At 49.7% G+C, this 26314-nt stretch overlaps 1 protein-coding gene across 11 annotated transcripts in view; it reads left to right on the plus strand.

Annotated features, from left to right (window-relative positions):
* The window catches only part of EPS15L1 (epidermal growth factor receptor pathway substrate 15 like 1), a 101468-nt gene that overhangs the window by 49016 nt on the left and 26138 nt on the right, over positions 1 to 26314 (plus strand). For 9 of the 11 annotated variants that reach the window (XM_068536792.1, XM_068536793.1, XM_068536794.1 and 6 more), the window contains 9 exons: positions 2821 to 2893; positions 9376 to 9537; positions 10079 to 10276; positions 11803 to 11967; positions 16750 to 16873; positions 17773 to 17823; positions 18926 to 19062; positions 23252 to 23312; positions 24319 to 24401. In XM_068536792.1, the coding sequence (XP_068392893.1) occupies positions 2821 to 2893; positions 9376 to 9537; positions 10079 to 10276; positions 11803 to 11967; positions 16750 to 16873; positions 17773 to 17823; positions 18926 to 19062; positions 23252 to 23312; positions 24319 to 24401 (1054 nt within the window). The remainder of the gene's footprint in view (positions 1 to 2820; positions 2894 to 9375; positions 9538 to 10078; positions 10277 to 11802; positions 11968 to 16749; positions 16874 to 17772; positions 17824 to 18925; positions 19063 to 23251; positions 23313 to 24318; positions 24402 to 26314) is intronic. The other 2 variants (XM_068536795.1, XM_068536797.1) reach the window with 1 other exon arrangement.

Below are 26314 nucleotides of genomic sequence, written 5' to 3' on the forward strand. Positions count from 1 at the left end.
AAATGAAAGGACACAGATTCTCCTGAGTTCCTGAATTGAGTTAATGAGCTCGAGTACTGACATCCTCAGTGGGAGCTGGTGTGGGCTGTGGGGTCTCAGACACATTGTTGCTAGGCAGCCGCAGGGCCCCCCCCCCCCTGCCCCCCGCCTCAGGAAGGCCTTGTAATTTCTGAACACATACGGTGACTGAGTCTCAGGTAGTGACACTGCTGCTTAGGAGCAACAGGTCAACTCTGAGTCTCAGGCCTTGTGTCCAGGTTTCTGTCTTCACTCCCAGCGCCCACTGATTTGGTTTCCCCACCTGTAAACAAGGGCTTTGGATGGGGTGTCTGTACTCTCAGAGTCTGGCATAAAAGAATACATCTACTTCCTCTATGCCCCTGTGATCTTCTACAGAACACCATCCTCTTACCAGTTAATTCTGGGAGGAGGGCTGGGGGGTGGGGTGCAACGAGCAGAAGGGCCAAAGGCACCCAGCCCTCCACGGGAGAGGGACTGTTTCTTGACCGAAAATGAAAACAACATTACTTTGGCAGAGCGAGCTGGATCCCACTCACAGCTGGATGCCCCTTGGGTGGTGTAGTTTGTGTCCTTAGTGGAGCAGAGCCCTGAGAAGCAAAGGCAGGTCAGATGTCATGTGAGACTGGTTAGGTGGGTGGCTGGCTGGCCACAAAGCCTCAGCCTTGGCCGCCTGCTGAAGCCAGACCCTCTGCTTCATGCTCAGCCCAGAGGATGGCTCCCATTCTGTCACCAGCTCCCTGGGGCTGTATTTCCAAACCAGAGATCAGCACGTGCAGCCTGGCAAGGCTGAGAGGGTCTGTGAGGATGGAGGGCCAGTGTCTTAGAGCCTGGGTGGGCCTGTTAATCAGAACTGCAGGTAGAGGAGGGAGGGGACCCTGTAATGCAAGGGTTGGGGTCTCGGAAGGGACAGTGGTGTCCCAGTCAGGCCAGGGCTGCCTCTTCACAGCTGTGCAGCCTCTGGCAGCCTGGAGCGTTTCCCTGTGAAGGCGAGAGGCAAGCGTGTGCAGAGCAAGAGTGTGCAGGAAGCCAAGCCTGGGTGGCTTTGAGAGTGACCTTCAGGCCTGTTGCTTGGCGGTGTGGCGAAACACGCCTCTCCCCTTGACGTGACTCAGTCGTAATGGTTGGATGTAAAGAGCACGTTGTATCGTTAGGTAGTTCTTAGACTTGTGGAAACGAACATGCAGATGCTCGCGGTTCCATGTCTGGCCCAGTGTCCCAGAGGGGTCCTTATTGTCGAGCAGGGGCTGGGTTCCCAGCAGGGGAGGCAGGGTGTGTTGGCCACATGAGATTTCTGATGCCGAGGCAGCCCCTTCAGGCTGCTGTAACAAACTCTCACAGACTGGGGGGCTTGAACAACAGGCCCATACTTACCCCCATCGTGGAGGCTGGAAGTCGAGATAGAGGTGCAGGCAGATCCAGTGTCTGATGGGGCCCATCTCCTGGTTCATAGACAGCGTCTTCTCGCCATGTTCTCAGAGGGCGGAGGGGCAAGGAGGTCTCTGGGGTCTCTCGTAAGGGCATTAATCCCATTCCTGCAGGCTCCACCCTCGTGACCTAATCATCCCCCAAAGGCCCCACCTCCAAAAACCATCACACTGGGGGGTTAGGGTTTCAACATATGAATTTGTGGGGGGCACAAACATTCAGTCTCTAAGGAGGAGAGCAAGGCTGGTTGCTGCCCCGGGGGAGCTGTTTGCAGCTGAGGAGACAGGCAGGGCCCCACCAAGCCCTGGTGTGCACAGCGGCCAGCCACAGCCTCCTGTGAGGGAGTAGCTGGGGGCAGCTGCCGGGCCCAGAGACCCTCACTGCCGCGTCTTGCTGCCAGCCCTCTGGACTCCTCACCCAACTTTACATCACTCCAAACTCCTCACCGTGGCTCCCCCAGCCGAGCTATGCCTTCCTGTTCCCATCGCCTAGAATGTTTTTCCATCATATATTCTATTCATAGGCCATGTTCTCAGAGTCCTTCCCTGGTCGTCCTATGCAGGACACTGCACACCCCCTTTCCTTATCCCATTGGATTTCCCTTCGTGGTACTTAGGTTGTGTGCCTTTGTGTGTTGATTTGTCGCCTGTCTCTCTCACTGGCCTGTGAGCTCCGTGAAGGCAGGGCCTCTCTCCGTGTGTCCTCGTGTCTTCAGCACTCAGTCTTCTGAGCAGTTGTTGCTCACCATTCATGAGCGAGTGCACATAGGATTTAGAGAATGTATTCATTTTCTCTTGCTGTGTATGGAATGGCTTAAAACAGCACAAACTTATTAGTGCACAGCTCTGTAGACCAGGAGTCCAGATGGGCTTAACTGGGCTTCTTGCTCAGGGCCTCACAAGGTCGAATTCAAGGTGTTGTCCAAGTAGGTGGGGATCTGAATCGAGTTCCTCAAAGTTGGGGGTCTGGGGTCTGCTTTCCGTGCTGTGTGGCCAGGGGCTCATTCTGCTCTGAGAGGCTGCCCGGTGCCTCCTCTCTCGTGACCCCTCCATCTTCAAAGTCAGCAGGGGCACGTCCAGCCCTTCTCACCCTGGGCATTGCTTTGACATTCTCTGCTTTAAAAGGCTTGCACGGCCATGTTGGAGGCAAAAGCCTCATGGCATCCACAGGTTCGACCCACACTTGTAGGGGAGGAGGTCAGGTAGGGCAGATGGTCACTGGGGGCGTTCCTATACTTCTGCCCCCACTGAGTGGGGTCAGCCCGGGTGGGTTTCTGTGGGATGGATGGGATTGGGTCTTGAGAAGTTGGGATATTGGAGGAACGGTCAACTCATTCACTCTATCTGTGCTTTCATCAACTATTTTTAAACACAGAGAGAAATACTCACTGGAACAAGACATTAGAGAAAAGGAAGAGGCAATCAGACAGAAAACCAATGAAGTACAGGTAAGCACGTGGCTGGTTTTGGTGGGATCAACCTTGTGTCAAACGCAGTGCAGGGAGTTCCCAGCAGTGATGGTGGAGCAGGGCAAAGGGGGGCACCGATGCACTCATTGGAAACTTGAGCTTTTGAGGGCTTCCAAGTGATTTTTTTTTTTTTTTAGTTTTCTATGCCATAGACAGTGGATTTTTTAAAAATTGAGATATACAATTCATGTAACGTAAAATCTATTCTAAAGTGTACAGTTCAGTGGTGTTTAGCGTGATCAGTGTGTTGCTTAACCACCACCTCTGTCTAGTTCCAGAACATCTCCATCACCCCAAAAGGAGACCCCGTCCTCATTAGCCGTCTCTCCCCATTCCCCCTCCCAGCCCCTGACAGCCATGAATCCACTTTCTGTCTCTATGTGTTTGTCTGTTCTGGGCATTTCATATAAAGGGGATCATACAACATTTGGCTTTTTGTGTTTGGTTTCTTTCACTCAGCCTGAAGTTTTGAGGTTCAGACAGTGACCTCTAACCTGTTCTCAGGACAGTCCTGCTTGGAGAGTCTCCTTGTGGGTGGTGGTGACACTGGGGGTCTGACTGCTGGGGCTCAAACCTGGCTCTCCTTAGCAGCTGTGTGACCTTGGGCAAGTTACTTAACATCTCTAGGCCTCGCGTGACGTTGGTAGTGAGTGGTCTGCTCTCCTGGGCGCTGGGCTGGAGCATGGGGTCTGGCATGTGCTCAGCGCTCACTCGTCGTCTGGGCAGAGGGAGGCTGTGCCAGAAGCGAAGTGGTCAGTGCCTGGGAGCTGCACCCTTGAAGAGACATCGGTTCCGAGATGTCTCAGGTCTGAAGGAATAGAGACGGCTCTGCCGTCGTGAGGAGACTCGAGTTGTCTGTAGGGCTCTGAGAGCGTGGCTGAGCTGTGCCGCTGGGCCTGACAGTCTCCGCGTGGGGCTTCGAGTGCTCTGAGCTCAGAGCCGGGGAAGGAGGAGCGAGGCTGAGCAGTCAGCGCTGCAGCCCCCACGGCTCGGCTGGGGGCCTGTGGGTGGGTGGCTCAGCCTCCCGGCCTGCGTCTTCCCACCTGGCAGTGAGGGTCAGCGCCAAGAGCAGCATCTGGCCGCCGTGCGCACCGCCTGAGAGGCTGGTTCTTTCTGGGCCACCTCCTAGGGCAGTGACCTGAGCCAGGCCAGGGGAAGCAGCACCTGACTCAGTCAGGCTCATGGGGTGCTGGGCGGCCCTCTTTCCCCCTCCCCTGAGCCTGTCCGCACAGGGGCTGTAGGATTCCATGAGGTACCCAGTGGATGGATGGCACACAGTGCCTGCCCGCCGGCTGCGGGAAATGTCATCTGTCGTAGCTGCCGTCTGCAGGTGGGGTAGGGTGGATGCTTTGGGACTCTCACTGGTTCACACTGTGCAGTGTCCAGGCTCTTCTTTCCTGGCTTCTCACTCTGTACATGTTGGCATCGGGGGTTGGGCCTTAGGTGGTCCCCAGGAATGTTTTGGATCAGAAGGCAGGGAACAGCCTGCCTGCCTCTATTATCGTGCTTTGGTTTTGTTTTTGTTTTTGTTTTTTTGCTCAAATGAGTTGCATCATTTATATGACCACAGGTGAAGTGACTGTCTTTTTCTGGGTGTTTGTATGTTCATCCTGTCATTTTATTCTCACCTCAGCCCTCTGATTTCCACCCATGTCCTAAAACTGACCCCTCAGACACAGTTCCCTGTCACCCGTATCACCTCACCCCCATCCTTTCAGCTGTTTGGTGTGGTGGCGCTGGCCTCGTCTTCCCTTTCACCTTGGCCCTGGCCCGGCTGGCCACATGGGTCCCTGGGCAGTTCTCCCTCCCGTTGTGTCTGGGTCACTCTGCACGAGCTCTGGTTTGCCTTCCCAAAGCTGGGGATCTGGGTGCTGTGATGTCCTTTGGCTCCAGGGAAACCAGTCACCTGGTCTCTAGCACCTGGTCCTGGGCAATTCTAAGAAAGCCATTGGGTTGCTGTGATGTCTGGAGGTGCTTTCCCCTCTGGTCTGCGGCAGGCTCAGCAAGGCCGCCCGAAACCCTCGCTGCTGGGCTCTGACAGTGCACTCCTGCAGCCTTTGAGATGCTGGGGTCCGTGTGGGCCCCGATGGCCCCTCAGAGCTGGAGGGTGCCCGGCGCCCCGATGGCCCCTCAGAGCTGGAGGGTGCCCGGCGCCCCGATGGCCCCTCAGAGCTGGAGGGGGCCCGGCGCCCCGATGGCCCCTCAGAGCTGGAGGGGGCCCGGCGCCCCGATGGCCCCTCAGAGCTGGAGGGGGCCCAGCCAGGCCAGCCCCTGTTCCATGGGAGCATCACGTGTACTCCAAACCAGGACAGGCCTCTGCTGCAGTGTGATGGCAGCTCCTTGGTCAGGGACAGAACACTATATATATTTTAAAGTTCCCCTGTGAAAACCAGGTTTGATTTTGGTTCCTGCTGCCTTTTCCCAGATGGGTTTGGCCGGGAGATCATGTGCCATGCCTGCCAGCACAGGCTGCAGGTCAGGGCCCAGCGTCGAGTAGCAGGCCTTGGTCCTCAGGTTAGTTTATGTTTGGTTTTAAGCAGTGGGAGCTTCAGCTTCAGCCCCCTCAGGCCTCCCCTTCCCCCTCCTGCCCTGGGGATCTCTCCATTTCCATGGCTACTGTCTTAGTGAGAACCTGTGGCATCTTTGCCTGGTTTACTGTTTCATTTCGTTTTTGTAACAACAGCTTCACTGAGATGTAATTCACATACTGTACAATTCATCCATTTAAAGTGTATAATTCAGTGGGTTTTAGTATATGCACAGAGTTGTACAGCCATCGCCCCAGTCAATTACAGAACATTTTCATCACTCCAAAGAGAAACCCCCTACCCATTAGCGATCCCCAGTCCTTCCCCAGCCCTTGGCAACCACTAATCTACATTCTTTTCTCTGGATTTTCCTGTTCTGGATATTTCATATCAATGAGATCACATACTGTGTGGCCTTTTGAGTCTGGCCTCTTTTCACTCAGTGTAGTTTTCAAGGTTCATTCATGTTGTTGCATGTGTCAGTGCTTCATTCCTTTTTATGACTGAATAATGCTTCAGTGTATGGCTGTTTTATTCATTGCTTCATTAGTTGATGGTTGTTTGTGTTTTTCTACTTTCTAGCTATTGCAAGTAATGCCACTGTGAATATTAATGTGCAAGTTTTTGTGTGGACATATGATTTCACTTCTCTTAGGTGTGTGTGTATATATATACATTTAGGAGTGAAATTGCGGGTCACATGGTAACTGTATGTTTAACCCTTTGAGGAATTGCCAGACTGTTTTCCAAAGTGGCTGTACCATTTTTCATTCTCACTTTCTCCACATCCTCGCCAACACTTGATATTTTCCATTTTTTATTATAGCCTTCCTAGTGGGTATGGAATGGTATCTCATTGATGCTGTCCCTAATGTTGATGAGCATCTTTTCACGTACTTATTGGCCATTTGTGTATTTTCTCTGGAGAAAAGCTAATTCAGATCCTTTGCCCATTTTTAAATTGGGTTATTTGTCTTTTTATAGCTGAGTTGTAAGAGTTCTTTTTTTTTTTTAATTTATTTATTTAATTAATTTATTTTTGTCTGTGTTGGGTCTTTGTTGCCGTGTGTGGCCTCTCTAGTTGCGGCGAGCAGGGGCTACTCTTCATTGTGGTGCGTGGGCTTCTCGTTGCGGTGGCTTCTCTTGTTGTGGAGCACGGGCTCTAGGTGCGTGGGCTTCAGCAGTTGCAGCTCGTGGGCTCTAGAGCACAGGCTCAGTAGTTGTGGCCCACGGACTTGCTCCGCGACATGTGGGATCCTCCCGGACCAGGACCCGAACCCGTGTCCACTGCATTGGCAGGTGGATTCCCAACCACTGCGCCATCAGGAAGCCCAATATATTTTCTAGATAAATTCCCTTATCAGATAAATGATTTGCAAATATTATATCCCCATCTTTGGGTTGTCTTTTCACTTTCTTGATGGTTGTACCCGGGCCCTCAGCAATGAAAGTGAGGAGTCCTAACCACTGGACTGCCAGGGAATTCCCTGAAGCACAGAAGTTTAAAATTTTCCAGTTATTTATTCCGTTTTTTTGCTTTTGCTTTTGGTATCATATCCAAGAACCCATTGCCAAATCCAAGGTCACAAAGATTTACCACACATTTTCTTCTAAGAGTTTTATAGTTTTAGCTGTTACATTTAGGTCTTTGATCCATTTTGAGTGAATTTTTACATAATGTGTGAAGTAGGGGTCCAACTTCATTGTTTTGCATGTGGAGGACCAGTTGTCCCAGAACCATTTCTTGAAGAGACTAATCTTTCCCCCACTGAATGGTCTTGGCACCGTTTTCAAAAATCAGTCATAGACATGTGGATTTATTTCTGAACTCTCAGTTCTATCCCACTGATTTCTGTCTTTCCTTATGCCAGTATCACACTGTCTTGATTACTGTTGCTTTGTAGTAAGTTTTGAAATCGGAAAGTGTGAGTCCTCCAACCTCGTATTTTTCAAGATTTGTTTTGGCTATTCTGGTGAGATCGGGCCCATTCAGCGTGGTATGGCCGTAGACTGTTTTGGCTATTCTGGATCCCTTTCATTTCCTTATAAATTTTGGAATCTGCTTGTCAGAAGCTGGCTGGCGTTCCAGTGGGGATTGCTCTGAGTCTGTAGGTTGTCTGGGTTTTTTCTGTCTTCTCTTTGCTCAGACACCTCCCCCACTTTGACCCCAGCGTTCTTCCTAACCAGAAGCTGGCGGGTCGTCTTCCCGTGGGCTTTTCCATGGCTACGGTGGGCCTGACCCTCCTTCCTCCTTCGTCTCCCCCTCCCCCATCACTTGTCCTTCCCTCAGATGTGGCAAACCCACGTTCCCTACTCTGCCATTAGCTTCCTATCAAACATTCATTGTTAGCTCTCCCAAACTTGTCGGACTTGAGATCTGTTCTTAAAGGTCGGGGACAAGGAGACCGGGGAGCAGAGAACCTGGCCCCCCAGAACAGCTCAGAGGTGTGTTTTGGTTGTTGAGAGAGGAGAGAGAGAGCCGTGATTTTTTGTCCTCAAAGCAGGGAGAGGGAGACCCTGCACCTCCTTCGAGTTTTCTTCTGAAATGACGTCAGCCACCAGCAGCCCCAGCCAGCCCTGGGCGTTGGCCTCACCACTCCTGTCCTCCCTGACCGCCCAACAGTCCCCTCAAGTCCGCCCCTTCCTTTGATACCCACGGCCACAACCTCACCCAGGCTGCCATCACCTCTCCATCGGCCCCAGCTTGAGTCCCCTCCCCACTGTCAGCCCCATAGGCCATACTCTTCCCTCCCATCCCATCCCTGCTTTAGTTATCTATCTTACAGGTAGATAAGACATCCCATAAGACATTCACCTGGTTGAATATGGATGCCTCCTGCCCTTCCCTGTATCCCCAGAGGTGTAGTCCATCAGCTCCCATGAAGCCTTCCAGAAAGGTCCTGTGTGTGTGTGTGTGTGTGTGTGTGTGTGTGTGTGTGTGTGTGTAAGGAGAGACGTCTGTGCATATTCCCCCCTTCCTGATTGCACAGATGCCACTGTGCCTCACACGTGTGCTCTGCTGCGTGCCTCGTTCATTTCACATTATAACTCGGGTACGAGGTGGAGTGTCCCTCAGGGTGGGCTGTGCTGTAGGTCCAGCCAACTCCGCCTGTGGAGATTTGCATTGTTGACAGATTTTGCCATCACAAACATTGCACGTTTTCACTTGCGCCATCCCCCTCTAGGATCCTTTCCCTAGAGGTCTAACAGTCGAGTCTGAAGACACCCGCCCTGGCCATCGCGTTAGATACAGCCCACGTGGAGGAGCTGTAGCAGCTGAGAATCATCATGTCCTGCTCCCATTTTGGATGTCCGCAGGGGCTTCTCGCTGCAGAAGCCAGTGCCGTCTCTGGCATGGCCTGTGGGGCACGGCCTCTGGTGCTCTCGGCCCGCTTTCCTTTGATCCAGCTGGAGCACGACACCCCCTTCTCTTAGGGGTCCTCTGCGGCCCCATCCACTCTTCACATTCCTGGTGCTTTTCCTGGCTACCACCTGCTCGTCCTTTGGGTCCATCGAAGTGGCACTTCCTTGAGCTCTTGTGCACCTGTGCAGCGTCAGTATGATCTCCCCATGTCCCCGTGACTCTGACGGACAGTCTGACCCAGGCTGTCCCATGTTTGTCTCAGTTCATTTGTGTCTGGGTGATGCCCTTCCCGCCCCACTGATGACCACATGTCACTGGAGAGCTCTTCTTGCCAGGAACCCAGCCCCTCTCCTGGTGCCTGGCCTCCCTTAGGCCATCAGTAAATATTTGCTGAGGGACTTAGTGAGAGATTCAGCTGGGGCCGCCACACTGAGATGTGTGTGGTATTTCCTGTGGAGTGTGCGGTTTTGTAGGACATCTTGGGGGCTCCAGCCCAGGCTGTGACAGTGTTAGCTTGGACGTGCCCCATGTGAACAAGTCTCGAGTAAATTCATGCCACCCTCCCCTAGGAATTGCAAAATGATTTAGACCGGGAAACAAGCAGTTTGCAAGAGCTGGAAGCTCAGAAACAGGACGCCCAAGACCGCCTAGACGAAATGGATCAGCAAAAGTCCAAGCTCCGAGACATGCTGAGCGACGTCAGGCAGAAGTGCCAGGACGAGACCCAGATGGTAAGTCATCATCCCGCCTCTCCCCGCTGAGCCCAGCAGGGGAAAGAGGCTTCTTACGGACTTCCCTGAGCTCACCATGACCATCTCAGCTCAAGGCTGAGACGTCTACTGGTTTAATAGAGTAGTTGAACGTATCGTGTGGAAAAGCGTCCAAGCATTTGTGGCCTGACCTCAGTCTCATCCGCCATGTCACATGTATAAGCGTGAACCCGTGTGTGCACACACCCCCGACCCATGCCCCACAGCACGGTGTGGGCACGTGTCTCCCCTCCCCTGCTGTCTTAGCTGCTTGTTACAAACCAGGGAGGCTGCAGCTTCAGCAGACTGTAAAACCCTTACATCCCCGTCTGAGGCCGCTTGTGGGGACGTTCAGCCCCAGGGGACAGACAGATTGCCTATGCTTGTCCCAGGTGTGGAGAGGGGTCCCTGTAAAGGAAGCCAGGCGTCTGGCTTTCAGGCTGGTGTCCTCTTCCCTGGGTCAGCTTGTTTCAAGAACGTGAGCCAGAATTCTTCCTCGAAGTTGTGTTTCATCTCATTTCAGATTTCCTCATTGAAGACGCAGATCCAGTCTCAGGAATCCGACCTCAAGTCCCAAGAAGATGACCTGAACCGGGCCAAATCTGAGCTGAACCGACTGCAGCAGGAGGAGACGCAGCTGGAGCAGAGCATTCAGGCTGGGAAAGTTCAACTGGAAACCATCATCAAGTCCCTGAAATCCACGCAAGACGAAATCAACCAGGTATCTCCGAGGGGGTGGGGCGGGGCCTGCCACCACTGACTGTGGGCAGGGGCTTCTGGGGTCTCCTGCCAAGCGGGGTGGCTGCCACGAGCAGAGCAGTCACAGAGGGGTGTGCGACCGGTGGTCCCAGGTGTCTGCGCCGCAGTAGTTGTTGCCTTTGCTCTCACCCACCTCCCTTTCTTCTTGGAAGCCTTCATTCAGCCTGAAGGTGAAGTGCTGAGAACCCTCCCAGCGTGTGTTCCACCATCGTGTTGACTTTGGCCTGGTGGTGTCTGCTTTGCCTCACCGGCCTGCCACTTCCCCGCCTGAGCGCACATCATTTTTGAGGAGCGGGCGGGGTCTGGGTGAGGACATTAAGTTAACTCATTTGGAGAGAGCCTTGGGTTCAGGACATGCTCTCCCCAGCCTTGGTCCTTGTACAAGCAGGAGGGACAGAGTCCAAGACACCTTCCAGCACCCCTCTGTCCCCACGTATTGATAGTTCGAAGACCAGCACACCGAGGAGGCCCCATCCTCTCAGCATCGCCCCACATGGACCCCTGTCCAGGCACCCCTCCCTGTCCCGCTCTGGGGTGAAGGCCTCGAGGCCTGTGGCTGCTGCCCACCAGCAGAGGGAGAGCTCTTTTCCTGCTCCCCCGTATGTAACAGCCAAAGGCCTCCTTCCTGGCCCTCGGGTGTCCCACCTACAGAGTGAGGGTGATGTTTGTTTGACCTTGGCAATATCTAAATGCATGTTCGTGCTTCCTTTCTTTTGACTGACTTGATCTCTTTGCTCTTTTTGCCAGTTTACAGGCAAAAGTTGATCACAAACTCAAATCTCAGGAATTTAATACTATATATTGTGCTTTATTGTTAATTAATACCTGTAGGGTTATCTTATGCCTTTTCCCTCCCAGCCTTTGGAGTTTATAAAACATAGATAGGAGCCAAGACATAAATGTATGTTAGTGATAATGATAATGATATTAAAAATGATAGCTGCTGCTTATTAAGGCCCACCCTGCTGGACACCACAAGAGGGGTTTTACCCATCATTTCCAGTGCTCCATCTTGGAGAAGAGGAAACAGAGAGGTTAGATCGCCAGTGCGTACGAGACAGTTAAGATAAAGCTGGGGTCTGTCTGACGTCACAGATTGCCTTCCTTGCCCTGGCCTCACGTGCCTTCTCCAGGAACAAGGAGGAGCAAATGGGGTAATAAAATCCCACAAAGGAAAGTGACCGCAGAATATCACTTTGAATAGATTGTGAATCTGGATTTTGTCCCATTTCAGTTTGTTCTGAGTCACCAAATGTCTGAACACTTGCCTTTCTCAGGGACCGCCTGGGGCAGCAGAAGGGTCTCATCTTGGTTTACAAGCGGTCTCGCATCTCGTAAACAATGGCAACAGGGATTGTCTACTCCGTAGATGGGTAATTCAGTTAACCAGTGTGAATCGTCCAGGGTTGGATGTTAGGAGAAAAAATGTGTTGCCTAATACTTTTTTCCTAAACGCTACTTGATGCCGACGATGTCTTTATCGTACAGGCAAGAAGCAAGCTTTCCCAGCTGCATGAAAGCCACCAGGAAGCCCAGAGGAGTCTGGAGCAGTATGACGAGGTGCTCGACGGGGCCCACGGCGCCAGCCTGACCAACTTAGCAGAGCTGAGCGAGGGCGTCTCCCTGACAGAGAGGGGCGGTTTTGGAGCCATGGTAAAGGTCGAATAAATGTAAATGTAAAGGTCCCGGGATCAGGCCCCACATTGGGATCAGAGAAGGCCCTGCCCGCTTGATCCAGCACTTGCCAGCCTTGATTCTGTTCAAGTGCAGGGTGTTTCTTGTTTTCGCTGCTGCTTTGCGTGTCCCCACCAGCCCTGCAGCCTGGTGTCCGGGGCCACACTCCATCCTGGCATCTGGGACAAAGCCAAGGATAGGCCTGAATCCTTTCTAAGACCAGTTTGTAAAGACCTCCATCTCCGTGGGCTGATCACCCAAATTTGGAGGGCTTCCCAAACTTAACCAAAATTGGATCAACTCTCACACGTTGTGAAACACCACATACGACTAATCGGGAGGCTGGAGGAATGTGTGTGTGTGTGTTTCTGTGTTCCTACAAGGAGCACCTTGAAAATCACACGTCTAGGTAAAGATCAAGAACAATGACAGCCCTCCTGGGGTGTTGCTATGTCACCTACGAATTGGCCTTTCTCCTGAAATCTTGGTTATTACGTTTGAGACTTTGGCCCTTGGGTTCAAACCTCATGACCCTGGGTGTGCTGGTGAAGGCCCGAGGGGCCATTGGCCTCTTAGGTTTCTGCAGGCCCTCAGGCTGCTGACATCCAGCAGTGTTACTTTGTCCTTTGTTCCTGCCAGAGTCGGCCGTAGCAGCCCTGAGCCCTGGCGTGTGCCGTTTGCAGTTTATTCTGGCTGACAAGAGCGTCTTTGTGCGTCTTTGTGCATCTCTGTGTGGTTGCGGGAGCCAATGGGACGCTGTTGGTCTCAGTGGTTTCGTTGTGCTCTGCTCCCAAAGCCTTTCACCGCGCGCCCTGCACTGCCATCTCTGTCTCCCAGGCTCCTGCTCCTGGCCCTGTTTGCCTCATGGATTCCTTCCCCTCCTTGTAATAATTCAGCCTCTCTGTCTCCCTTCATGTGAGACTCGGCTCTTTCTGTGCATTTCTTGACACGTTTCTTTTCTCAGTAGCCAAGTACTCAGTCCCAAGGATTTATGGGGACGCTTATGCCTCCTCCCCCGGATGGCGCAGAAGCCGCTGTTGGTGTTCTCATCTGTCTCCCGTCTCTGGCCGTCACTGCCTCCCTCTGCCATTCACATATTCCTTTCCTCAGGGAATTGTAAACGTATCCGCTCTTGGGCCCAGCCCATTGTCAGCTTTGTCAGCTTTACCGTCTAAATAGAGACTGTGAACGTTCCTTCTTCATGAACCGCGTGAGGCAGAATTTCCTGCTTGGCTGTCTGTCTCAGAGTGTGCGTTTCAGCTTCATAGCCCTGCTCTTATTCTTCCGTCTGTCACTGGTGCCCTCACACGGCTCCTGGCTTGCCCTGTTCCGTCTTAGTTCATGGAACAGCTCACTTTTAAACCCTCTCGCGGGCTTTGATAAGATTGGTTTCCTGGGATAAAAAGTTGACAGTGAAGTGGCAGTTTGAAAGCAGCATGGGACTTCCCTCCCCCCACAGATTTTTTTACCTTTATTTTTATTCATCTCATTAGCAGGCAAAGTTTACATGATAGTCAATTCATCTTGAAACGTCGATGTCACATATGTTACGTAGAAACTCAAAACCAGTGTTTGAGAGAAAAATGATTTTTATCTTGTTGTACAAATACAGTTTTTAAAGCACTTTTTGGTTCGTTTCCATTTCTTAATAAACACTTTGAAGAGGGCTTTTTGTTTACTCCTGGACATTTCAGGACTGCTCCGGAGGAGAGGGACCTCTCTTAGTTCTCCTTGAGGGGGATGAAAGTGAGGGATTTAGTTTCTTGAGGACAAGTGTAACCAAAGAGGTGCGTCTAGAACTTTCTAAGTCTGGACGGTTTTACTAAAGTTACTAAGTTTAGTGTTAGGCTCACATGATTTTACTTTGTCCAAGACAGCAGGATTCTTAAAGCCATATTTATTTCTTATCTTTCATCCACTGATGAGAATACTAGCCTCTTGTCCTTGGAGTCAGCACTCAGCCAACCGGTCTGCTAGAGAGAAGGTAATAAATCATCCCAGACTTTAGTCTCGCCGAGAACTCATCATGAAAGATGGGCTTGTCTGTCACATCCAGCCCCTGGAGTTCTGGAGCCAGTTTTATTGACTCTCCAGAGCCGATTATTAAATAGGAATTTTGTAAGATGTTATTCAGCCTTTGGTAACTGGACGTCAACCATGGTGGGAGTAGCTACACCATGGGAATTGGCAGAGGCTAACAATCAGGGCTATTTTTTTTTTTCTCCCCCAGAGCGCTGGTTCACCAGCGCACCACTGCCTTGCCCCCATCTAAAGGGAAGGAATGTCACAGAATGTCACCTAGATGCCCTTTCAGAGTTGTCGTGTCTGTTTCCCGAGAAGTGCAGTAATTAAGAGCAGAACTCATTGTTCGAGGTGTTCTCCCTCTGCTTCCTCTGCCACAGGTGGGACCGTTCACCCCGTGCTTGGCTGCTGCACTTGGATCTCCCAAGTGGGCAGGTGGCTCCGTGCTCATTGGCAGGAGGAGGTCAGTGGATGGTGGAGTTTACGGCCTCTCTGCACCAGGGGAAATGTAGTTTTCTGCTCTGGATCTGTGAAATGGAATCCAAACCACCTGTGGTTACCCTAACCACATGAATCCTGCCGGGGTCTTCTTAGGCTTCTCCTTTGAAGGGGAGGGAGCGGTTGCTGCCTCAGGCAGACAGTTGCTCCTGAGAGAGAGCTTGCAGACTTGACTTTCCGCTCAGGGGATTGCGGGCCAGACCCCCCAGGATCAGTCTCTTCTCTGCCATTGTCCACTGTTATTTGTCAGTCTTCCAAGTGGCAGTTGAAAACATTATAAAAGCAAAAACAAAACAACACAACCAGTTTGTACATCAGTGCTAATGAAAAACTAAATAGAAGCTTCCACTCCAAGGCCAGGTCGTCATTCTTAACTCACTACTTTATCCACCTCATACATCATCTCTCTCTGTTCTTCTGGAACAGATACGTTCCTTCCCCCGCTGCAGCGCGAGAGGTTTATTTTCCACACCAGCCTCCTGGCTTCCTTAGATTAGGACTTGTCCGTCACGTTGATCTGTGTCTCAGAACCCCACTGGGTGCTTGCTGACGCGGGCATGCCACAGTAGTTAGCAGTACGACGTCCTCACTGAGTCCTTGCCCTGCTGCCAGACACGGTGCTTGCAGACATCGGTACTTACTTGCCTAAGAACTGGCTTATTTTCCCCACCTTGGGAAACCCTGTGGTTGGAGGCTGCAGATAATCTTTCTCAGGTAAGGAAAATCATTCCGTATTCATCAGAGGGCAGGGGTGTTGGTCAGTCCTTCCGAAGCCTTGGGCTTCCTGTTAGCCTGGTACCTCTGAGATCCGTCCTGCTCCCTGAAGTCAACTGGCCCAGGGTGGTAGGAGCCTCGTCAGGAATCTTCCTTTGGCACCTTTGACGTCATTGCCCTGTATTTTCACGGAAGCCCAGCTCTTCAATCATTTGGTTTTGGTCAGTTGGAATAATGGCTGAGTTTGCCAGCCCCGAGGATGCTGACACATTTGCCAGACTCAGTGAGGATGTTGTGCTTCTTAGTATCATAGTGAAACCTTCATGTTTTCACTGAGGGTGTGTCTTCATTAACCAAAATATCTCAGTATTTCTAAACCAAGTACACCGTCCCTACGTGTACTGTGAAGCCTCTCCCCAGCCCTTTCAGGTCATTTTCCACTATAAAAACTTGCTCTTCAAAAGCAAGTTTTTTTCCCTTCTGATTTAAATATTCTTGTTTGTTTCTAGAAATAAGCACTTTTTTAAAAAAATGCAAAGTGTGGCGTATGCTCTAGTAGTTCTAACTGCATAAGCACTCATTTCCTCTCAGGATGTAAATAGCCAGCATGTTTCTTGGTGTGGAAACGGCATTTTTTAAAATGCCCACATAGGTGACACGCTCTGAGAAGGTGTTTGAGGGAGGCATACCTTTGAACAAGGCCTCTCTGGCTGCAGTTGTTGGTGGCTCGTTACATTTTCTTTCTGACATTTCCGAAAACATGACTTTTTTTCTGACTCGGTTTTCTTTTTTTTTTTTTTTTTTATTTAATTGTGGTAAAAGACACATAACGTAGAATTTACCGTCTTAACCATTTTTCACTGTACAGTTCAGTGGTGTTAAGTATATTCACATTGTACTACTAAGCTCCAGAACGTTTTCATACCCATTAAACACCATCTCCCCATCCTCCCTCCCCCCGCCCCTGGCACCCACTATTCTGCTTTCTGTCTATGAATTTGATGTTTCTAGGGACTTCATATAAGTAGAATTACACAATATTTGTCTTCTTGTGACTGGCTTCTTTCACCTAGCATAATGTGTTCAGGGTTCATCTGTGTTGCATGTGTCAGAATTTCCTTTTTAAGGCTGAATAATATTCCATTGTATGTACATACCACATTTCGCTTATTCATTCATCCATCAGTGGGCGCTTGGGTTGCTTCCACTCAATGATTTTTAAATAAACTTTTTAATTTTAGAAGACTTATAGAAAAGTTACAGAGATGGTACAGAAAGTTCCCACGTACCCCACACCCAGCTTCTCCTATTATTAACATCTTGTACGGTACATTTATCATAACTAATGAACCATTGTCGACATGGTATCATTAACTAAAGTCCATCTTCTTTGGTTTTAAAAAAAAATTACTCTCTTTAGGGTCACATCACTTAGAGGGAAAATATACCAGTTAAGTATAGAATTCTGTACTTTGCTTTAAGTCTGAAATAATTAAATACCTGTCCTGTCTCTTCACAAAATTATAGGACGATCCTTTCAAAAATAAAGCCTTGTTATTTAGCAACAACGCCCAAGAATTGCATCCGGATCCTTTTCAGGCAGAAGACCCCTTCAAATCTGACCCATTTAAAGGAGCCGATCCCTTCAAAGGTATCTCATTTGGCGCCCACTTTATCATTGAAAGGCTGTTTTGTGCACCCTAGGGTTGTCCAGTGACTAGAACAGTTAGGAGGAAAGAAATTCTTTGAGCCTAATGGGCCTCTTGAGTTTTTCACCTCACCTGGTTATCTAAAGAGCTATGGTGTTGAGGGGAGGGGGTGGGAAGAGCTCCAGGCTCACCAAGAGACATCCACGTTCAAGGGCGGCTTGCTTGGCCCCGAGACTCTGCATGCTTCCGTTCCCATCCACCTCTCTGGATTGATAAGATAATCAGATGTGGCAGTGATTATGGAATCACCTAGTAAACAGCAGATCCCCACGTAAACATCTAAGGTCTTAACGTGGGGAGTTCATCCAGATCCACACACGAGTCAAGAATAACTAAGAAGAATTCTAGAAACAAGATTTCCAAGTTTCTTCATTTTTTGCAGAGCAAAACAGTATTTCCAAGAAGGCTATCTGTACTTTTCTGAGAAAAATGCCAGGGCAGGGAGAGGGCAGAGGGAGTGCCTTTCCAGTTTCAGATTTGGAGTGGAAGCACCTTAGTTCTGAGAGATGAGTCAGGCAGCTCCCGCAGCTCAGATGTACCTTGCGTCTGAGGATGGGGCAGCTCGGGGTCCCAGGTTCTTGGAGCCCTGGGAAGTGACGGGGAGGGGCGGGGGTGAGACGGGAGAGTAAAGCGCTGTGTAGAAAGACAGCGAATCCAGGCTTGCCCTGCATTTTCCTTGACTTAGGCCCGTGTTGAGCAGCCAGCAATACTTTTCGTTTTATCTTAGTTGTCCTCGCCATGACAAACTGCCTGAGTCAGTGGCTGTCCCTGCTTCCCTGCTTTGCTCTGCCAAGTTCATTTCTACCATAGACCTGAACGGTCCTCTCTCCTCTAAATCCAGGTGACCCGTTCCAGAGCGACCCCTTTGCCGAACAACAGACGGCTTCAACAGGTAAAAAAAAAAAAAAGCCTTTGTTAAAAGAAACATTTTGTGGACTGGCCCTCAGAATATTCCCATTCCTAGTTCAGGTTGAGGGAAATGGGGAAACACCTTGCAGCCTCCTTTGCCAGGTCAGTTTCTGAAGGAACCTCCATTGTCCCTCCCTTCCTCCAGTCTGCTGCCCCTTCTTTCCAGTCGCACAGCATGATGAGAACTAGAACTAGAAAAGAAGCCCCTGATAGCTAGGCCACTGTTTGGACACTTGTGCCTGCTTGTGTCACCTGTGGCGGCATCAGGGTGTCCCGTTGGTACCCACATGCGGTGGCACTTCTGCCCACACATACCAGGGAGTGGACTGGGAAGGACAGCATCGCATTGCATAGAAGCCTAGCATCTTGTTCCCTGCTGGTGATGGTGGCTTGCCCCTCCCCTAGTCACCAGGCCCACACCCCACATTCGAGGAGAATGAACGCACCCTGGGCGTGGTGTTGGGATCATGCTGCCTATTTATCTAATTTTTTCCCTTGTATTCGTTTTTTCTATTGAGGTGAAATTCACATAACACAAAATTAACAAATTCACATAACACAGATTAACCACATTTCAGTGGCGTTTAGTTCATTCACTGTGTTGTGCACCCACCACCTCTGTGTAGCTCCAGAACATTTCCATCACCCCAAAAGGAGGCCCTGTCCCCATGAGCAGTCTCCCTAGTCCCACTCTCCAGCCCCTGCTTTCTGTCCTTATGGATTTACTCCTATTATTTGTTTGTTCATATTATTTTTAAATCAAGTGTTATTGAGAGGTATAATTAACACACAACAGAACTCACCCATTTTAAGTGCAGAACTGGACAAGTTTTGACAAATGTGTATAGTTGTGTGAGAGAGAGAACGTTGCCATTATCCCAAAAGGTTCCCTGGTCTCCCCCACCCCCTACCCCCTCAGGTCTCTGGCAACCACTGACCTGCTTTCTGCCACTATGGTTTTTACCTTTTCTAGACTTTCACGTAAATAGTGTCAGTCAGTTGTGTGTTCTTTTATATTTGGGTTCTTTCACTAGGCATAATGTTTATTCATGGGGCATTTTTTTTCTTCTTTCCAAAACACCTAGATCCATTCGGAGGGGATCCTTTCAAAGAAAGCGACCCATTCCATGGCTCTGCCCCCGACGACTTCTTTAAGAAACAGACAAAGAACGACCCATTTACCTCAGACCCATTCACGAAAAACCCTTCCTTACCTTCAAAGGTGAGTGACCCCGGAAAGGCTGCCTTCTGGTGCTGCCCGTGTGCATGCTCTGCGTGTGTGAAGGCAGCCCTTCCCATCCCCCACCCTCCGTGGACCGAGTCAGGGCCTCCATCACTCAGGCTGTGAGTGCTAAGCCTGACGAATGAGGGCTGTGCAAGGCCAGGTGATTCCCCAGGGGCTGGCTCGAAGGCCAAGCCTCGTTACTGCATAGCAAGGTGACCGTTACTGCCGATCCCTACAGAGGCTTGTCCCACGAAGCGAGGTGTCACATCCAGCAGTCCAGTGAGCCCAAGTCAGGGCGGGCTGTGTCCTGAACAGCTGTCATTCCTCTGTCCCTTTCTGTGCCCCTTTACTTCAGCTCAGGCCCACCTGCTGGGTTCTCTGCTCTATCGTCTGCCCCCAGTGCCACTCCACCTCCCAACAAAGACAAAATAGAGCACCACACACTCCCACAGGTTTCCATGTGACTGCTCCTGCCATCTTCCTAGTGCAAAGCACTGATGGTGACATTGGCATCAGCCAGCCTCAGTGGGTCCCCGCCATGGCAGGAGGAAGTCCAGACCCACAGCCTGGCTGCACTTAGTGTGCTCCCCCGCCCCCCAGCAAGTGGTAAACCATACGTTTTGCACGTTAGACTCAACAGACTGGTTTACATTGGTGTAAATGAGGATTTAAAAAGCAAAAAATTGACTTTGTGATTGAATAGAGAATTTTTGTGTCTAAGTGAGGGCAATGTATAGCCTTCCTTCACGTTCTAGGCTGCACCTCTGTCCCCACCTTACCCATTCCCTAGTTTTTCACTTCTCCATGGGCCTACTGGTATGTATCACTGGCGCCAGAGCTCCTTGAGGGCAGGGATTAACCTGTAACATTTCTATCTGCAAGGCCTGTCATGGGATTCCCCCCCTTTCATTGCTGGTGTTGGTGGTCTGTGTTCTCTGCGTTTATCAATTTTGTCGATCTTTTCCACGAGCCAGGTTTTGGCTGTGTTAATTTTCTCTCCTGTTTGTTTCCTATTTCACTGATTTCTGCTCTTCATTATTTCCTTCCTCCCACTTTGCTCTTCTGTTTCTGACTTCCTAAGATATAACCTTAGGTCATTGATCTTGGATCTTCTTTTCTAATATGAGTGTTTAAAGCTATGCATTTCTTTTGAGGTGCTGCTTTAGCTGCATTCCATACATTTTGATATGTTGTATCTTCATTGTCATTCATTTTGAGATATTTTCCAGTTTTCCTTGTGAATGCTCTGTTGAACCTGGATTATTTGAAGTATATTGTTTCATTTTGAGATACTTTTTTTTCCCCCTAGGTATTTTATAATGCTGATTTCTAATTAAATCTACTGTTATTAGAGGACATATTTTGTATGTTTTCGGTCCTTTTAGATTTATTGAGACTCGTTTTATGGTCTTTGTTGGTGAACATACTTTGTACACTTGAGAAGAATGTCTATTTGCCGTTGTTGGGTGTAACGTTCTGTAAATGCCAGTTAGGTCAAGGTGGTTGTTCTGATTGTCTATTTTTTCTTCCCTTTGGCCATGCCATGCAGCTTGCGGGATCTTAGTGCCCCGATCAGGGATTGAACCCAGGCCGCGGCAGTGAAAGTGCCCAGTCCTAACCACTCAACTGCCAGGGAGTTCCCCTTTTTTCCTTTTTTTAAAATGTAAGGTATAGTTGATTTACAATATTGTGTTAGTTTCTAATGTACAGCAGAGTGATTCAGTATACATGTATATATTCTTTTTCCATTACAGTTTGTTACAGGACTGGTCATCTATTTTTATGGTTTTTGTTTGTTTGTAAGCTCTACCAGTTGCTGAGAGAGGGGTGTTAAAATCTTCTCCTATGATTGCAGAATTGTCCATATCCTCCTTAATTCTGTCAAGTTTAACTTCATGTGTTTTGAAGCTCTGTCAGGTGCCTACACATTCATGATTGTTGTGTCATCCTGATGCAGTGACCTTTTTTTCATTATAAAGGGTTCCTTTTTTCCCCTGGTGCTTTGTCTTAATCTATTTTTATCACATATTGAAATAGCCACCTCATTCTCCTTATGCGTAGTCTTTGCATGATATATCTTTTTTCATCCATTTACTTTCAACCTGTCTGGGAGTTGAAGGATGTCTTTTGTGTCGAGCATGTAGTTGGGCCTTGCTTTTCTATCCAGTCTGGAAATCTCTGCCTTCTAAATGGAGTGTCTAGTCCGTTAACATTTAATGCAATTATTGATATGGTTGGATTTAAGTCTACTATTTTATTATTTCCTTTCTTTTATCCTCTGTATTTTATTCCTCTTTTCCCCTTCTGTCTTCTTTTGGATTATTTGAATGTTTTCTAGAATTCCATTTTCTGGTATCTGTTGGCCTTTTTTAACCATACTTTTTTTCATTATTTCTTAGAGGTTGCTTTAAGGATTACCATATACACTCTTAACTTACCATGGGCTGCTTGGAATTAATATTATGTAACTTAATGTAAAATGTAGAAAACTTGTAAGCATATAGGTCCATTTATCCACCCTCCCCCAAACAGCAGCGTCTCTGTTACAGTTGTCCTATGAATGTAATACATCTAAATATATTAAACTCCATAAGACAGTGTTTTAATTTTTGCTTTAATCCACTGTATGAATTCTAAAGAGAAAAAAATAGTTATGTTCTTTTCTCTGGCTGCCTTAAAGAGCCTCTCTTTACGTTTGCTTTTCAGTGGTTTGTGTAGGGTGTAGATATGTTTTTCTTTGTATTTATGCTGCTGGGCATTTGCTGAAGTTCTTACATCTATAAATTATGTCTTTCACCAAATTTGGTAAGTTTTCTGCCATTACTTCTTTGAAAAAAATTTTTTTTCTATTCTCTCTCTCTTCTCTTTGTGGGATTCGAGTTGCATAGATGTTAGACCTTTTGCTATCATCTTTACAGGTCCCTGAGGCTCTGTTTCTTTTCATTCTTTTTTTCTCCTTTTTCTTCAGATTGGGTAATTTCTACTGATTTATCTTCAACTTCACTTACATTTTTCTGTCATTTGTTGGTTAGCTAACCTAGTGAAGTTTTTATTTTAGATATTGTACTTTACATTGTTTGAGAATGTCCATGTTTCTTCTTTATAGTTTCCATTTCTCTACTAAGATCTCCTGTCTTTTTATTCATCTTAAGTGTTTTTTCCTTTATCTCATTAAGCACAGTTATTGCTACTTTAAAGTCATCCTCATCTGAGAATTCCAAAATCTGGGTCATCTTGAGATTGACTCCATTGATTGTCTTTTTCCTTGAGAACCGCATTTTTCAGGTTCTCTCTGTATGTTGAATAACTTAAAAATATATTCTATGCATTGTGAGTGCTCTGTTGTGGAGACTGGATTCTGTTGCATTCCTCCAAAGAGTGTGGATGGTTTTATTTCAGCAGGCAACTAACTTGGTGAGACTCACATTGCAAACTCTCCCTCTCTTACCTGTGGTTTCATTCCTGTGGCCTTAGCTGTAGGCTGCTCTGAGTCTGCCCACCCACACACAGTGTAGGGGTGAGCCTGAGACGTGGACAGAGCTTGTCATGGAATTTGGGGCTCCCATTCTCTGCCTCTCCTTTCTAGATCCCGCATCTCTTTCTCATGGCTGTGGTTGTCCTGGGGCTCCCTCCTCTGAGCTTCAGTCCAGAAAGACAGTGAGTTTTCTATTGGAGTCATAGCCTCCCAATACTCTCAGACTGTAGCTGTCAAAAGGGAAAGCTCGGGAGTTTCCTGGTCTAGTGGTCTAGTGGTTAGGACTTGGTGCTTTCACTGCCGTGGCCCGGGTTCAATCCCCAGTCGGGGAACTGAGATCCCGCAAGCCGAGCAGCACGGCCAAGATAAAACCAACCACAGAAAAAAAAAACAAAACGGAAAACTCAATCTTGTACTGCTTTTTCTGCCAAGTTTCAGTTCTTTTCCAAAGTCTTTCTGCTTTGGTTCACTTCCTGGGTCTTCAGGTGATGGCTTTTTTTTTTCCCAGTTCAGAGTGTTTCTGGTGTTATCTGCAGGAGGGGTTGGTCTGTTGGGATTTAACTCTGCCAGGATTTAGTTTAAATCATTTTATCCTCCCCTAGGCTGGGCAGCAGATATGGTGCATATAGATGTCAAGAAAGTTTGTGGTTGAATGAATGGATGATGAACAAAGGAACTGCTTTTCACTCTCTCCTCTCTCCTTTCACTCAGCTCGACCCCTTTGAATCCAGTGATCCTTTTTCATCCTCCAGCGTCTCCTCGAAAGGATCAGGTGAGACTGATGGCTTATTTTCCTTCTCACTCTTCCTCGGGCAGTGGAATGGCCCACCCATTTCCGAATCTGGTGTGTCCTCAGTGTTTACGTCATTAGTAAGTGGCACCCAGATCCTCGCCTGAGGCAGTGCAGCCAAAGCCATTCCCCTCTGGCCGCTCATCTTCCTGAGCAAGAGCTGGCATCTTACTGGAAAGGAAGCTTGGCGGTAGGGATTAATTTAGTAATAACACCAATGTATTAGTTACTCTTTGCTCAATCCTCCTTATGAATCTTTGGTTCTAACCTTTGGATTTTTTTTCCTAAAGGAATCCAAAGTTCTGCTGAGGCTTGTGCTGTGGGCACTGGATTTGAGGGAACCTCCCCTCACAGCATAAAACTCTTAGGTGTGCCTTTAAGGGAGGGGAGCGTTTGCGGACTCCCCCTTGCTTTTGGAAACAGGTTCCACTTGGTACTGCCGCCTTGCCTAACATCTTGTGCTTGTTAGTTACAGAGTTTGATTTCGTAGGTGAGCTTGTGGGTTATTCTGGACAAATCGCACCACCCACCAAAGGGGAAAGCTCAGCAAAAATCTCTACCTGCAGATGACCTCCCCACATAAATCATGTGGGTGGCTGGTCGCCTCCCTCTCACTCTCCCCTCCTGATCCAGCAGGACAGACAGCAGGCTCTCCTTCCACAGGGTGCTTGTCACTCCTTTGGTGACGGTGAACAGTGCTGGCTTGCAGCACAGCCACAGGGCAGAGTCCCTCTGGCTCTCCCTGCGCCGGCTCTCATGGCCGCAGACCATCTGGCTAAGCTGCACCAACCATGAGCCAGAGTGGGCGGGGGCAGGGGGCCTTGTTGAGGACTTGCACCCGATTCACCACCCCATCAAACAAATGTGACCTCCATGGATCTCCTGCTTTGGGGGCCTTTGAGAACCGAGAGGTGACACTTCCCCCTGCTCCCAGGAGGCATGTTCTGTGAATGCCCTGTAACTCTTCCTCTGCTGGTGCTGCTTACAGGTCCGTTTGGAACCTTAGACCCCTTCGGAAGTGGGTCCTTCAATAGTGCTGAGGGCTTTGCCGACTTCAGCCAGATGTCCAAGGTAAAGCCCTTCCCATGGAGCCCCTGTGCCTCTGCCAGTGTCCTTGTGCCTCTTGTCGTGGTCTTGTCGTGGGCTGCCAGGTGTAACTGTTTAATGCCACGTATGTATTTCTTTGGCACGTGTCGAACTCTGAAATGTATCCTCATGTGAGGTTGTGAGTCAGCAGACGGGGTCTAGAAAGTGCCCATGGCTGTGGCTGGACCCACTTCCCTTCCTCCAAGCGAAACTGCCAGAGCCCTGAGTCCCTCCCCGAGGCATAAGTGCTGCGGGCTCCCCGCTACTCCCACTGGTGTCTGATGGCAGTCAGACCTCAGGTGATAAAGACGTCTCTGTGGCTGAACAAAGTTGAGAAGGTCTTGGGCCCTGAGGGCCAGGCCTGGCGTGCAGCCCGCTGAGGCTGGGACTGCGGGCCATGGGCCAGAAGGCAGGAGGTGTGTCTGGAGCTGCCCATGGACAGAACCCGAGAAGGATGTGGAAATCGAGGGCTAGGCTCGGTGAATAAATATGCAGGTGAAAAGTGAGCCGTTCGGGAAGGACGATAGTGACTCCTGGTTGGACTGGATGGTGTCTACGCGGCCATAGTTACATCAGCTGACTGTGGATATAGTCCCACAGGTGGTGTTAGAGCTCTTTCGAGAGGGGCTTGGAGGGTGGCGCTTAACGTAGCAGGAAGTCAGTCAATAGATATGTCCAAAATGGACAGATCAAGAAATAAGAGTAGAAGCCCACGACTGAGAGGTAAATTCCAGAAGAAACTGCTCAGAAGTCGAAAATGTTGGCCTAGGCGAGTAGGTCTGCTGTTCTTTGTTCTAACCTTTAGCGTCCCTTGGTTTTGACTGTGAGCCCGTGTTTCTTTGCCAAGAATTAAGGGAAGCAGCATTAGGTGTGCGCGTCTTGGCCTCGGTGGGTGAGGGTGGGATCCCTCACAGATAAAGAGCTGCGTGCAGCACGGCCTGTGGCCGTGGAGCCATAAAGCCCTGCATTCTTTGTTTAGTCCCACCGGTCTTTCCCAGCCGCCTGCTCCAGCCCAGGTGCCGTGAGCACTGCGGGGCGGCCACATGCAGATACGGTTCCTGTCTCCTCGCTGGTGGGGGTGGGGTGGGGAGGGAGCCCCCGGAGTGTGTGGGATGGGCACCCACGGCGGGGAGTCCCGGGCCCCCGGCACCGCTCGCCCCGCATGCCAGCTCCTCAGGGCATCCTGCGTGCTTCCTCCACATTCACTCAGCCCGAGGGGCGCACGACTGTCTGGGCGCTGAGCGCTCGTGGTTAGCAATGTGTGATTGTGGTGCGTGGCTTCCAAGAAACATTTGGGATTTTGTTTAGGTTTTCAAAGAAACGCGCGAGTATAAACTGTTGAGGTAGCAAATGTAGCTTCTGGCCAGAGGCAGAGCATCTGTTTGCCCATTGGCCGCCGCGGAAGGGAGCCCAGAGGTGCTGGGGTTTCGGCCTCTCTCCTTCCAGTGCCTGGAGGGAATGAGCCTCCGTCGCTCGTATGGGAACTGTGACGCTGACGGTCAGGGCGCCCTCTGGGATCAGCCAGAAGGGACCAGGGCCTGAGATTTGCCCTCATGTTTGCCCATCACTGCGTGGCTGTTACACACACTCCTTGAGTGGAGCTGTGTGTCCTTGTCTTCTGTCCGTGCTTAGCGGGTGGGAAACCATCCCCTGAAATGAGAAAACTTCTGCCACATGGGGGCGGCAATCTCCAGGGAAGGGGTTCGCACCGTATTCTCAGGCTGGCACAAGTGGGCCCTCTCCCTGCGCGAGGCTGGGGAGGGAGTAAGAGCTAGCAGTGCCCCCGAGCTGGGACAAGGACAAGGGCGTGAACGGGGCCCTCTGTTTCAAGAAGCACCTGAGTTGAGGCTGTGTGTGGGGTGGCCAGCCTGGCGGGGCCCCGGATGGCCGGTACGGCC

This window comes from Eschrichtius robustus, chromosome 2 (genome assembly GCF_028021215.1).
Source record: "Eschrichtius robustus isolate mEscRob2 chromosome 2, mEscRob2.pri, whole genome shotgun sequence".
Taxonomy (NCBI): domain Eukaryota; kingdom Metazoa; phylum Chordata; class Mammalia; order Artiodactyla; family Eschrichtiidae; genus Eschrichtius; species Eschrichtius robustus.